Source organism: Periplaneta americana, chromosome 11, assembly GCF_040183065.1.
Source record: "Periplaneta americana isolate PAMFEO1 chromosome 11, P.americana_PAMFEO1_priV1, whole genome shotgun sequence".
In the NCBI taxonomy this organism is placed as follows: domain Eukaryota; kingdom Metazoa; phylum Arthropoda; class Insecta; order Blattodea; family Blattidae; genus Periplaneta; species Periplaneta americana.
The window spans coordinates 7429934-7445944 of record NC_091127.1 but is presented as its reverse complement, the minus strand read 5'-3'; the positions used below and the strand labels follow the sequence as shown (position 1 = coordinate 7445944).

The following is a 16011-nucleotide window of genomic DNA, read 5'->3' as shown; positions in this document are numbered from 1 at the left end:
ATTATTCAAATTATTGTATTTTAGCCATTTACAGTTATTACAACCGATAACGAACATTTCACAGTTTACACAACTTTTCACAACAATGCGAAATACGGCACAGTCAATGCCTTTCCGATCTAGACCAGGCCGTAATGTATGTTCGGGTTTTCTATTTCAGTGTATGGAGCTCAGTGAAATATTATATTATAACTTTATTGCGTATAATAGCGAAGTTTTATTTAGTGTAATGTGCCCATAAGTTCCGTTTACTTCTTGTTGCATAATAGCCTATGTTGCAGAAGTAATTACAAAACTGTGTTATTTTAATGTGAAGAGAATTTTACATGTTAACATAATCTTTTCGCATCAACATTTTAAGTTTAGAATGGAACCTATTTTGAGGTTTAATAAAAAAGAATTTATATTGTGATTTAATATAGCACATCTACCTTCCTTAATAAAGACAGAAAATTTATCATACTACTCCTATGAAATTAGTGTACGTACGATTGTTACTTCGTCTCTTAGGTAGTAGATTTTAGATTTAATTTCTTCCTGTAACCACCACAGGTTGCCATCGACAAAGAGTACCATGATACAATAGAGTAAATGCCTTGAGGCTTAGTGATGCATTGTTGTTAGAGTGAAAAATAACAATTTGAATTATATAGAAACACACGATATTAAACGAAGTAACGTCAAGGAGATGCGAATTAGTCATGGTCCATATGTATGATGCCTGAAAATAGCTATTGAGCCTTTGAGTGCTGCAATTGTTAGATCTCTTAAAATATTTTTATGCAGGCCAAAAGATTTACAGAAGTCGACTAGGAACCGGGGTATGGTCCCACGGGATCCTATCATTAGTCCCGTAATGACGATGGATTCCAGATGGTATTTGTCCTTATAAAAACTGATAGAAGGTTCATATATATTCCTTTTTTCCTCGTGTACTTCTTCTGGCTGGTGTTCGTGCGATTCGAATCTCACAGTAGGGTCTACGATGTAACCTTCAAGAGAGGGAAGTTCAGATGCAATTATGTCGATTCTTCGATTACTGCCCTCAGTGGATATGCCGTGTACTTCTTCATAAATACAATAATTCAATACTCAATTGTAGTATTAAAATATAGACCAATTGAATATGCGGAGTATCATACATGACATTATGTTTAATTATAATGTAATGTATAATTGCGAATTTAAGAATATAAGATATAGTAAACATAACCTATAATATTTTCATATGAATAGCAGGGCATTGGAAACCACAAAAATTAGACAGAAAGGGGCAACTGGGACAGTAAACATAACCTATAATTTCAACATATCTAAATATCCATGCCGTGCAACTGAAAATTATTGAATCGTGCATAAATGAATGTACAAGAATTTCGCAATATTTAATCGAAATAAAGGCAAGTATTACACATACGAACAACGTAATTTTCACACCGAAAATAATATTTCATCTTAAATCGCAAGTGAATCATGTCTGAAGTGTCTCATAATAATTGTTTTAAATTTTATTAATGCAATTACACTACATTTTAGAGAAATATATGTTACTCTTTATGCATTCCAACTAATTTATATGGTTGAAACGCCTCCCTTTGTGATCGGGTTAAGCGAGTCACATGGTCTGCCTATATTAAATCACGATGACAGTGACACAGTCTATTGTTCCTAGTACTCACAGCGCTCCAAGCGGCTAGCAACTATCGCGAGAAATGCAAAAAAATCATCCCAAGCTTCGCAACTGTATATACTAAACTGTGATTACACCGTCAACTTCAATGCACTTTGCAGTTCCTTTACATAGTCGCTGTGTTGCTCACCCGAGTTGATTCGGACATTCCTTTACTAGAGCATAAGCATGTGAAATGCGAGCGAGAAGTTCCTCCCTTGTTTTCATTTTACGATTATAGGCTTCGCTCTTAAGCCAACCCCCCCCCCCCCCACACACACACAGCAATGATCTTCAGTGACACGTGCATGTATGTTCTTTTATTTGGTTATTTAACGACACTATCAACTACTGGATTATTAACGTCAATGGAATTGCTTACAGCGAGATGAGGTCGAGGTTTCGCCATAGATCACCTGACATTTGCCTTACGATTGGGGAAAATCTCGGAAAAAACTCAACCAGGTAATCAGCCCAAGCGAGAATCGATCCCACGCCCGATCGCAACTCCGACTCGGCAGGCAAACGCGCTACCACCTGAGCTACGCCGGTGACGCATGTATGTTTAATGGTACAAGAGAGACACGTTCAGTTCGGAAATATATTGATTGCACACACACACACACACATTTTGACAAATTTGATGAAAATGAACAGTAATAATAGAAATCAATTTTTCTTTAAAATTTTAAACTAAAAATTAGAAATAAACTAGCTCAAATATTCGCAGTTGTCCACACCTGTGGAGTAACGGTCAGCGCGTCTGGCCGCGAAACCAGGTGGCCTGGGTTCGAATCCCGGTCGGGACAAGTTACCTGGTTGAGGTTTTTTCCGGAGTTTTCCCTCAACCCAATACGAGCAAATGCTGGGTAACTTTCGGTGCTGGACCCCGGACACATTTCACCGGCATTATCACCTTCATATCATTCAGACGCTAAATAACCTATATGTTGATACAGCTTCGTAAAATAACCCAATAAAATAAAAAATAAAAATATTCGCAGTTGAAAATAGTGCTCGGAACAACAGTAAAAAGAAAATAATTTTAAATTTGATTACAATGGTTGTTATAAATTGTGAGCGACCCCTTTGTATCCTGATATATTTTATTTGATAACTAGCCTGTGATATCCAAAGTCCTGTATGACGATTATCGCGTAGAGTCATTTCTCACCTGTGATATCCAGTGTCCGGTCTGATTTCTGCGGCTGTTTATTGTGAACTTGAGGGACGACTGTTTCTGTGCAGGACAAGACTGGCTGTAGACAAAAGAAGTACTACATGCGCAGAGGAGAATCACCTCCAACACAACCCGTTTGAAGTTCTGCATACCGATCTGAAAATGTAACACATCAATGAAATATCGTAGGTCTAATAAGTTAGGTATTTCCAATCGACCGAGCTCATTGCTGATTTTTTATGTTTTATGCACTTGTCTGTGCTATCCAGTGTACCGCGTATCTTGCCAGATCCTCTTTGCTGTCAAATATCCTATGTATCATTGATTGTAACTTGCCTTACGACCTTACAATAGTAATATGCGTTACAAGAGCGGTATGTTGAAGTTTTCATGTTCGAGGAAAAGTTTAAAAAAAGCGAAACGTAGTTGAGCATTTTTAATTTCCGAGAATTGAAAGAAAACATACCGCTCGTGTATCGTACATTATTTTGTGCGAAGATAGTTTATTACATACCTGAAAGAGGAATTTATAATTACTGTAGTTGCAATGAAATCTCCATCTTGGTTTCTGTTCAATGACGGCAAATTTGCAAAACAAAAATGTCTATCTTCAACATTGTTGCTTTAAAATGTTTTCTGTGTTTACTATACTCCAGCAGGCCGTGATATACGTCTGTCTTTTTTTCCCCCCAGTCTATAAATGCGAACTTAAAACAAACGGCTTCCTTAATGTTACATGCATCACGAATGCAGTAACTTTAATGGAGTTGTAGAGTTTACTTAATTTTTGCAAATATTTAAAAACAATAATTAACAATGCAATTTAGGTGAAATTGCAGTGGTAAGTTTCCAATTTATAATTATTACTATATTGAACGTCTCTAAAAATAATATGTTAAAAGCCTAAAGCAGTAAAATCAATATGTCACTTAAGCGGTAAGAGAGGGAAATTGTTATGTGTGTTGGGTTGGGAATACTGAATGTGGAATTTTAGACTTACCGGGGATTGGTTTTGTGCGGAAACGAAGCAAATACGCACGATCTCGCACAAATCATTTTTCCGCTCCATATCCGCCTTTACCTACTTTTCGTCCTCTGACGAAAATTAGTAATTAATCGAATTCCTAGATTAATAACACAGCTAGACCTCAAGTGTAATGTCTTCATCTTTGCATCATCTTATCCTGAACGGTGAAACCTAAAGCTGGATCTTGAAAATTGAATTAAAAGAATTTAAAAATCTGAAAACAGATAGGTAGGCTAGAGTTGAGAGTCCCTCATTCCTGGTAAACTCTATATCTCACAAGTCTGACACAAGCAGACAAATATTTCTTTAAGCTGAGAAAAATCAGAGAACGCGATGAAGTTAAGTTATATTATTATTATTATTATTATTATTATTATTATTATTATTATTATTATTATTATTATTATTATTTAAAAGTCATGATTTTCATTTTATAACTAGAAATTTTAAAATTATTTATTTACCTTTCTTTTTAATTTAAATATGGTTTCTTGGAGGCCATCTTTTCAAATGATATCTAACATAACTAACATAAAATTCGTAACTGTTAGGGAATTTTCAATGGTGTTGGTGATTGATCTGTTCTAAGGGCCGATTTCACCAACCTTATTTAATTTTAATTATTACTTAAAGTCTTTCTGTTTGGCACTTAAATGGACAATGCATTTCACCAACCCAAATTGGGCTTTAAGCTCGCATTGCACTACATTTAAATTAATTTGTCAATATTTGGTCATTTAAATAATTAATCCTGCATTAACGACAATAATTTTCATCATGGCGAAGATAATGCAATAGGTTGGCTTAAACTAGATAAGAAAAGAAATTTACATTCACTTCTCTTTCTCTTCGAAATCTTGAACTCTTCTATTCCTTCGTACCTGTCGTCTCGCTTCACTTACCTTTCTTCCCACCACAATCTGAACACACGCTCTCGCCATGAAACAATACTAACAATACCATCCCATCGAACCTCCTCATACTCATCCTCTTTCACAATAGCCCTGCCAAGACTCTGGAATTCGTTACCTGCTGGCATCAGGGACTGTCGAAATAAAATTTAATTCAAATGCAAACTTACTAGGCACTTGGTCAGTAATTGAGACTCGTTCAGACATGGTTTCTTGTAAATAGTTCTCTTAATCTATCACAAAATATTTCAATATCCGGTAATTTCATCACTATAGAATTTTGTTATTGTAGGTTTAATTTGTAATTTAGTAAATTCAAAAATATTCTTTGTTCTTAATTTCTATGATAAAATGTCTAGCTTTCATTAATCAGGTATTCTTGTCGTACTTTAATTTTTATTGTAATTGTAATTGTAAATTTAATATTAATTGTAATCTTATTGTTCATGTTATAGTTGTAATCCCCTGGTAGAAAGCAGAGAAGGCCTGACGGCCTTATCTCTACCAGGTTAAATAAATAAATACTAATACTAATACTAATAATGATTGACGTCATATTTCAAAATGATAATTTTCGAAAAAGAAAATTATTTTAATACAAAGAACGAAACAAATTTGCAAATATGGTTTAGGCCAAACAAGACACAACCATTGTACATTTTGAATAGCACAGAAGGTGATTTAGAATTTCCAACTGATAGTTAAGCACTTCATAATGTTATTTAAATGGTAATGCATTTACTGAAGAATCGCTTAATCAATCTTCGGTTACATAAAATACGGCGACTAAAGTAATATGAATAATACATTTATCATGTATCTAATATTACATTTGAAGACATTGAAATAGCGCAAATCGATTAAGTCTTTCCATTTTGCTTGTTGCGTGATATTTCCTTGCATCTACTTTCATATTATCTCATTTTGTCACCATTTTGCTGAAGACATTGGGATGAGTTTTTCTTGCATTCAAATCTCTTTCTACTTATTTCCAAACCTTTCTTCTTTTTTTTTTAAGTCTGCCAATCCATCTTTTCGTTTTCGATGGTTTTAATATGTTTTGAGGTTAACTCTGTTCATGACGAAATTTTCTTGTCGTAATAATATAGCAAAATAGGTCACTGCTTAGATACATTAACAAGGCGCATGGCCTTCGGAATTACGATTTCACTATGATTATGAAGGCCATGATGACTGAATTGGTAATTAAATTAATTGACTTTATTTTAAATGCGCATTAGTTTTATGAAATGCAAACGAATTAAATACAATTTAACTTCCGTATTTAAGTTAAGTTACAATTAGTTAATTGTGGATTAGTAACATGTTGGTGAAATCGGCCCTCAGGCAAGGCGGTGGGTATGCTAATCACGACTTGCTTTAGGTTTACTAGGTAGGAGTGTCACTGCTGTGGTTTGCGAATATTGAATAGTAATAATTATATATATATATATATATATATATATATATATATATATATATATATTTATATTTATATTAATTTATTTGTATGTTTGTTTGTTTGCTTGAGTGCCCCCTAGTTCGTTCATTTATTTGATTGATTTATTTATTTGTTTGTTAATATTGGCAGAATTGAGACCATTGAGTCCACACCTGTGGAGTTACGGTCAGAGCGTCTGGCCGCGAAACCAGGTGGCCCGGGTTCGAATCCCGGTCGGGACAAGTTACCTGGTTTAGGTTTTTTCCGGGGTTTTCCCTCAACCCAACACGAGCAAATGCTGGGTAACTTTCGGTGCTGGACCCCGGACTCATTTCACCGGCATTATCACCTTCATTTCATTCAGACGCTAAATAACCTAGATGTTGATAGAGCGTCGTAAAATAAACCAATAAAATAAAATAAATAAAAAAGATCGTTGAGCCTTCTCTTACACTCCACAAGATCACGAAGTACACAAGCAGTGAAATTTAACGAAAAGTGAAAGAACAAAATACTAACATATTATAGGAAATAACATAACAAGAGTAGACACTGTACATTTAGGCCATTTTGTCAATTTTAGATCATGTCATCAACGTGTAAATTAATCAGTGACGGTGATAGCGAACACAATTTATTGACACGCGTTCTGTGATCCGTAACTATCATTATTTAATTATCTCGGGCTCACTACATCTCGCCAGAAACTTCTAAAAAATTAAAATTGTAAAAACTATAATTGCAATCTTGTAAAATTTTGACTTGTTCCACATCTTATAGCTTCACTGCTAATATAAGATGTATGAAATATAATAAATGAAATGAAATAGATTTCGTTTTTTCTAATGAAATATTTTCTAGGATTTCTTTATCAAACACTGTTTTTCAATAAGTTTATTCTTTTTAGTGCGTCAAATAAGCCTAAATAAATGTTCTCTTACAATTCACGACATCTAGCTTGTCATGTACACTTATCGAGTTCCATTATTATTTTATGTAACTACATACAGTTGGTCCCGTGGCGTAGCTGCGTGGTCTTGATGCTTTGGACCAGCGTTTAGGAATGAACGCCGGTTCGAATCTTCATGGGGAAAGAAATTTTCCCATGAAATTTCGGCCAGTGTATAGGACCGGTGCCCAGCCAGCATCGTGATTGATAAATTTGGGAAACTAAACTGCGTAGCGAAATCCGGTTCCGTTTGCCAGCTATAACGATTCCCACAGGTTCCTCCAGTACTTGTGGGATGATCGTTCACCTCTCCTAAGACATGTGAACGTGAAATGACCAATCGGGTGTTAGACCCTTGCTCTCTATGGGCTTTCGCGCGCAGGACTATTATTATTATTATTATTATTATTATCATCATCATCATCCTTCACGAATTAGGCCTCTGTGGACCTGTTTCGGCCCCATCTAGCAGTCTTCCTGGTCGACGATGTCCTCTAGTTTATACTGCATCATAATTGTTGGGATTATTGAATTTTCCATTCTTCTTACATGATCTAGCCAATTTAATTTGTATCTGGTGATTTCTTCTTCTGCTGATTCTACTTCTAATTGTTCTAAAATTTCTTCATTCCTTTTTCAGTCTAAAAGAGTATATCCTGCTGTCCTCCTGAAAAATTTCATTTCCGTTGCTTTGATTCTGTTCATGTCTTTTTTCTTTAATGTCCAAATCTCGCTTCCGTATAAAAGGGAGGGTAATGCTAGTGTATTATATATTTTTATTCTTGTAGATTTTTGTACTAATTTAGCTTTTAATGTATTGTTTATTATTCCCAGAATTTGTGTAAATTTGGTAATCTTCTTGTTCACATCTTTTTCATTTTGATAAGATATTTCACAACCCTGATAGTTCAAATTTTGTACTTGTTCGAGGCATTGGTTATTGTGTATTATCTTACTTCTGACTGGGTTTTGTCCTAAAAATGCCATTACTTTTGATTTTTGTGCTGAAATTTCCATCCCAAAGTCTTTTAATATTTTATTTAATGTAGGTATATAATCCTCTTTGTAAATTATCTTCTGAATTGGAAATTATGACTTGATCATCGGCATAGAGTAAGGTATTTAATGTTAGAGCACTGATAATTTCGATTCCTGATGTGTAGATTTGGTTCCATTTTAAAATAATTTCATTTATATATTATTATTATTATTATTATTATTATTATTATTATTATTATTATTATTATTATTATTATTATTATTATTATTATTATTATTATATAAAACAGTTGTTTGTCTCGATCTCTGATTTTTAATATAGCCTATACGAAAATAAAATAGTTGCCACAATAGGAACGAACTATGATTGAACGTATCGACAAGACAAGCACTCTATACTTACATTCTGCTAGAGGATGTTGACTCAAGGACCCTGACTGTGAACTCTGGAAGCTGTGGCGTCAAGTTCCATTTTTATACGTTGCCAATGTCTGGTCTGTCACTTCAAGGAAACATAGCTATAAAAATCAGTGAATCCCGCAATTAATATGCGAACGGCTGGCCATAGAAGGAATGCTGAACTTGCGCGTCTGCTATTGCTTTTTGTCAAGTTTCCTTGAAGAGCCAAACTCACAGTGCATATTGTGCAGACATTACAGCTCACTGGTGCGTGCGTGGTTCAGGGGTAGCGAGCGGAACTCGTGCTCCAAAGATGGTTCGGACGTGGGTTTGAATCCCGCTTGGGCTGATTATATAATTTGTTTTCTTTTTCCAAGGTCTTTTCCACTATCAGTAATCCAGTAATGTACTTTTCTTGCAAATTTGGCAATGCTCATGTCTTATGATGAATCCTGGATGATCACACTGTAGGTCTTGTCGTCTCTGTGGTTGTCTTGACTTGATCTCTTGTACCCTGCAACACGGTACTGATGCTATGCACGTATTTTTGAAAGGTATCCTGGCCCGTTCAGTTGCTTGTCAGATTCTTACCAAGTGGACAGATATCCAGGCCACACTGGAATTCGCAAAATTTGTCATGAGCAAAACGCTTGTGACAAGGTTTATCTGCTTAGTTTGGTGTATCATGCCATTGCATTCTACTGTTGCTCATACAGTCAAATGTCGTTTTAACGAATGCCAGTGTAACGAATATGTCGGTACAACGAAAAAAATTGTATTCCCCTTTCGTACCTGCATAAGGTTCCATGTTAAATTATTTCTGTTGTATGAACGACAATATAAGAAAATTTCACTACAACGAAAATAAAAATTTCCCCTTCATGATACATATGTTCATTATAACGAAGTGGTTTGTTTGTAGACAGATATGTGTGAAAAATAGCACATCTGCAGATGTGAAACCAGAAGATTTCATTGATATCGACACTGCAGTAACTCAGTGGCGGTTATTCAAGTGAAGTACATGAAGGCCACCTTCACCCCTTTTTTCGTGTTTTAATAAAATATATTTTATCAAAAAAATTAAAATAAAATGAATTCTTCACTCAACCATATTTTGCTCTATTTTTTAATATCTTGTTCGGCTTAATCCGCTCAGTTAATTTCACTGCAGCACTTCACATGAACCCCTCACCGGCCAGGCCACGTGGCTAGCAGACCAGCTGAAGGTCCGAATGAGACTTTCCTTTTCGCCTTCAGTACACACACCCGGTTGCCATGGCAATGAGTTGCTTACTATGAATTACCGGCCCTTTTTGCGAGGCTATTAGGAAGGTCTGGGGAGCAGGCATTCATCTCCTTTCTCTGTTCTTGAAAGACAATCTCTCTCTCGTCCAAACATTGGACCAGGGTAGCAAACTGTAATATTTTGCAACTAAATAAGAAAACATAAAATACTGTGTAAAGAAGTTAAATATTGTTTAAATTTAGTATATAACATATATATTTTTGTATTTTTTAACGTTAGCACCTCTTGAATATTATGTTTTGTATAGATTTTGAAATAATTTGAATACCCTGTAATGAAGAAAGTTGGCATAACATTTGAAACTACGTTGTACATTTGACCCGCGCTGACCAACGATTTCGCTTTTAGTCTATAGGCGAAGTGTGAAGGTGTTACTAAGTGTATTAATGCGATGAAAACATGAATCCGTTAAACGATTTAGTGTGTAATCTTTTGGAAACACCGTTCCCTCGTTGGTGTGCAGAAGATAAGCAAGATATTTTAAAATACCGCAGAACAACACGTCACATTAATATAACTACGAAAAAAGTGAAAAGTGGTGGTCGGTCATATAATATTCAGTTTCAAGATTTATGGTATGCCGATTACAACTGATTATGTGGGAGTCACTATAACGAGAAGTTATATTGTTGGCCTTGTCTTCTTCTGGGGAACACGAGACTCGCTTGGAATTCAACTGGATTTTGCGATTTCAAAAAAGTCAATCGCGGTCTTCACAGCCATGCAGATTCAGCTGAATACATTAAATGTATTTTGCAATTAAAGGCACTGCAGAAGAACGTGAACACCATTGCGGAGGCACTAAAGGAAAGTTCTAGGTTATACGGAAGTCGATTTAATGAAAACGTACGTTTAAATAGACTGGTAATGCACACCGTAATCGATACGGTATTGTTTCTAAGCAAGCAGGAGTTGGCTTTTCGCGGTCATGATGAGAGTATTTCGTTACAGAAAAGGGGAATTTCAAAGAATTATTGGCTCTCATTTCATTGGCCCTCTGAAAATTAGAAATCACTATGAAAAAAATAAGCCTGTTTTTTCTGGGAAATCTAAAACGATTCAGAATGAAATAATTTATTGTATTTCTGAATGCATCAATGAACTTGTAAGAGATGACATTACTACTGCCCCTTTCTTTTCCATTCAAGTGTAAGTTTTCTGTTCAACAGAATACTGCTTTGATTTAATTGTAGCTACTTTTGTTATGGGTCCTATTTCTTGTGTACTCTTTTAATTTGATGTGTTGTTTAAAATGTGTTAGATTTTGTCTTTTTTATGTCATGTAGACTTGTGGTTGTTTTATTATGTTGTGGTATGCATTGTGTGGAAGTTTTGTTAGGACAGTGAATTCTTCGGGGTTAAGGGGACGTAGCTTCCGAAAATGTTGAAAATTTGTTTATTTTATATGCTGTGCTTTTCATAAAACTTAAGAAAATGGTTAATATATTACATTAATTCAATATGCCCATCGTATAGGTTACAAAAGCATTCGCGACGTCACGGCTATATAACGATTCCAGGAAATTACTTAGAATTCTATTGACCTTCACCTAATTTATCCGGCACGAGCCGCCACTGCAGTAACTGTTGAAAAACGGGTTACAGAAGAGGGCATTGTCAGTAGTGTAATGCAAGAAGAAAGTGGTGTGAGTCAAAGTGATGAAGAATCTGTATGTAGTGATAGTGATAGTGAAAAAAAAAAAACTCTTGCGAAAGCTGTTGCTAATGATTTATGGCTATTTTTGACTGGACAAACAAATTCACCAGAGGATGTGGCAAAAAGTGCAAGTGTTATTGTAAATTATCCAGAAGAATAAATTGTAAAATGTTCAGTTCAGAAAAAAATTACAGACTTTTTTTTTCTCAAAGGAAAACATATGGTTACGACATTTGTGTAAAAAGAAGCATGATCAATAATATTACAGTGTAACGAACTTTCAGTATAACGAAAATGATGACAGGGCCATAGAAATTCGTTAAAACGACATTTGACTGCATATACCAGTGGTCGTCAGCACTGGCTGAAATGTGCAAAGCATAAGCGGTGCCGTCCCGTGTGCACCGTTGTGCAGCAGGAAGAGGTAGAGAGCATACCTGCTAGCAGCCATGAGTGCACTATGGTGCACTGCGTTTTCCATGGGTAAGAGACTCTAGCCCCAGGGTGCTCTGTGCTGACGACCCCTGGTATATACCATTTCTTAATTTTTCCTGTAATAAAAGAAGCCATGAAACAAAGAAAATGAAAGCAATTTTATTTACTTAAGCTTCTTATTACACTTGACATGTTTCATTGGTTGTTACCTTTCATTCTTCCAATATACAATTTATTACAATAAAAAGTGACATGGGGCATAGTTATATTGTGAGCAGTGAGTGTATAAAGAAGGAAATCTTACTTAAGACGGCCTGGTAATGGAATTTTTTAGTATTATAGTTTTAATACTGACTCTTTCTTCAACCTTGTCTTGATTGGAAATCGAATCTCATGTCGAATTGCTTGGAATAAGGGGCACAGCTGAGTCCTCAGATTGCATACAGCAGCTTTGTGGCTTTCAACAGGAGAGAGATATCTTCCTCCTATTCGGGTTCCACTTCTGGGAAGATAATTGCAGAACTGTCTGTGTTGGATTCAGAGTTCTCCAGTTTTATATTAGGAGTATCATACCTGGAGAAGAAAGTATGGACATCATTTACTTAAGCTGAGTTTTAATAAAATCAAATTTGATTACAATGTTCCTGATATGTGCTGAGTCACTGTTTCATGCATTCCCAACTTGTATGCACAGTCGAAATCAACTTGAAAATATAAAACTGTGCTTGTTTGTAGAATGCTTTACACTGCAGCAAGGGAGGATGTTTCCATTTAGATTTGAGTGTAGTTAATCCATAATCGTTTTCCCTTCCTTGATTTTTCACTGTGTGAGTAACAAAGTCTACATCGACATAAGGCATTGTCCTCCTACCCCTCATTGTATATAATCCCCGTGCTTGGTGCTGCAGCACGTTCGAATTATAACAATGCTATCTTTATTATAGAGAGACGTACCGCCTAGTACCGATCTTGTAATAAAATGAAGCCGACACAATATGAAATTTAACTTGTTGTGAAACATATTGAAAAGATTGTTTTGACAGTTCTGCAGTACAGATGTTAAATATTGTGCATTGTCGATTTTAAACTCATGGTATTCACCCATTCCTTAGTTTGAGTTCTGAATTTATTGTGAAACGTTGTTTAACATTTTGTGCATATGACAGTTGATATTTTTAATATAAACTTTACATTATCGTTCGGGGTTCTTTGATATGTCTAAGCAACTGCAAAGTTCAATTTTACAATTTTTTAGCAAAATGTGGAATAGTGCTTCTCGCGAGGTTAGTGAAATTTTCATGTTTGTTCACTGTCGTGGCATCAAATAACTTACTATAATAATACCTGTAAAATTTGTTATCTCTATGTAAATGTTTATATTTAGTTTTCATATATGTGTAATATAAATATTTCTGTTTAGTTTTAATAATACCTGACAGCTGTATACTAGCAGCATTGATGTGAGTGCGAAATATCACGGACTTGATATCTAGCCAAGCGGTGTGGAATTACGTCCACACAACAAATATTAATTGAATAATACAGTATTTAATGTAATTATTTTATATCAAAGCTACATATTATGAGAAATATTGCATGCTTCATATTATTTTCCGTAATTAATTGTTGCATATTTTTTCTTTGCTTTATTGAGACAAAATTAATTCCGACATTAAGAATGAATTTACAATAATGCTTTATATACGCATTGCTGACAACTGCAAAGATAAAAATGATAGTAATCTGATGCTTGTAATAATTAGTAAAAGAATGTGGACAACAATAGAACTTAATTTGCTAAAACCTTAAAATTCCTGATACATTTTAACTTATTTTCATTCATTAGGCCTGAATATAAAAGCTAAATTTATTGTTCTACGGAGGCAAAGGCATTAGGCCTAATAAAGAATTTTGTTGACTCACGTTTTATGAACTCTCTAAAATCGAAAGCACGATTTGGAGCAGTTTGTAATGCTGTAATTGTAGCAATTATAAACAGCACATATACACCCTGGCATTTTAACACAGCACTAGTTAATAAAATTATTTACTAGCCCAGCAACAATATACATTGCAGTTGATTACAGCTTGCTTCGCGAGTATCTCCATACCGGCCTCCTAGGTAGCAGCACCAGCGTAGTTCACGCGCAGAACTGCTAGCTGTCCGGTATTATTATAGTGAGGTATTTGATGGCATGACAATGTTGCGAATGTTCTTCCTGGAACTAGGTTCACATCCCCCCTGTGAAAACTCGGGTGATGATGATTATAATGATAATGATAAACACAACATTTAAAATACCAATACTGTAAATTGTAAACAATTTTAATAATGTCCCTCCTTGACAAAATTCTGCGTACGCCACTGCAATGCAGAGACAGCAAGCAGTCTGTTGTTATTGAGTTGTTAGTTTTTCAGCAAAGATGCTTTGAACCCCATGTCAATTTTAAGCTTGTAGTACTCTTTTTGAGTAATGTGTCTCATTATTTTTTTGCTGTTCATGTGCTGGTTTCGTCAAGGAAACTTATAAATCTAAAATTCAAATTAATAACTTACAATGATCATGCTCTGAAGTCTGACTAGTGTAAAATGTAACTAGTCGACGATGTATGTAATGGAGGGGGAAAGGAACTGGCCACTCTACCCCATTATCGCCCGGTCTAGTTGCCTCAAAGTGGTGCCTTGTTGGTATCACTTGTAAAGTTCAGACTTGTTCGGAATATGTATGGTAAGACTTTCCTGTGTTAAATTTCAACGTACCTCGTTTACATGTTTCGACCTATTTATGGGTCATCTTCAGAACTGGTCGTTGTTGGTCTTGGCGCCACTTATTCTGTTTCCTATGAGGGTGTGTTCCTGTGGTATAGTGTAGAGTCAAAGAGTGTGTGTGTTTTGAAGTTGAGTTGTGTGTTGAGAATTTCGTTGGGGTGTGTGTTTGTGTGTCAGTATATTTCATATTGTTCTAGTGTGTTTAGTTTCTGACTTTTTGGTTGGATGTGTAGTATTTCCATGTCTGTGTTGATGTCTCTGTGGGTGTGGTTAGCATTTGTGATGTGTTCTACATATGTGGAGGTTTTTTGTAATTTTGTTATCGCTGTGATGGGTTCTTTGTAACGTGTTTGAAACGATCTGCCTGTCTGTCCTATGTAGAAGTTGTTGCAGGTGTTACATTTGAGTTTGTATACCTACCTCAGGAAAACACCCTCACAGGAAATAGAACAAGTGGCGCCAAGACCAACAACGACCAGTTCTGAAGATGACCCATAAATAGGTCGAAACATGTAAACGAGGTACGTTGAAATTTAACACAGGAAAGTCTTACCATACATATTCCGAAGTGATACAGTGTTAAAAGTTGTGTAATCAAGATGTATAATTCAGAGTTGTCTTCGGACAGTTGATCAAAGAACAACAATGATCATGCTAATCCACAAATTACACTAATAACTCTGTTATGCATCAGAAATTGTTCTATCAATCGTTAGCAGGTTAGACTGTACATGCAATATGTAATTTAACATTTAGTTTGATTCTTGGATTAGCAATGCTGCAGATACGAGCATTTCGTACAGTTATTTTTTTATGGAGTGATGGAGTGGTACGTTTGGTCATATTGTTGACACTAGATGGTAAAGTTTGGAGTTTAACTTCAAGCAGAATAAAACAACGAAAATCAGCGCTTCACCTGTATTCCTACCAGAGCTCCTGCTCGCAGATGAAGGGTACTTTGCCCTCACAGTACAGATCATTCAGACCTCCGTTGATATGGATGGAACCACAATCCTCCCCTGGATGCGTGGCGTTGCCTCCGTAATTGTCGGGTTGACCTGAGCTTGACCATCGGTAAAAGCCAGTGGAGTTGAGTGGTTCGTCTGCAAGCAATATATTTCAAATTTCTGTGTCGCAGTTATAAATTTCACAGAGTAAAAAACAAAGGAAAGGCTGATGCAGGATCAAATGCAGTGAGAGACCATGAAGTTGACTGAAAAAGAAACAGAAAAAAAGAAGAATCAAAAAGGAAAAATGAAACAGGA

The 16011-nt window shown here is 35.5% G+C and overlaps 1 protein-coding gene across 1 annotated transcript in view; it reads right to left on the bottom strand.

Moving 5' to 3' along the window:
- LOC138708675 (uncharacterized) overlaps positions 1-16011 on the bottom strand; it is a 43170-nt gene that overhangs the window by 13335 nt on the left and 13824 nt on the right. The window contains exons 5-6 of the mRNA XM_069838762.1: positions 15674-15849; positions 2844-3005 (exon numbers count right to left, since the gene is read on the bottom strand). Of these exons, the coding sequence (XP_069694863.1) occupies positions 2844-3005; positions 15674-15849 (338 nt within the window). The remainder of the gene's footprint in view (positions 1-2843; positions 3006-15673; positions 15850-16011) is intronic.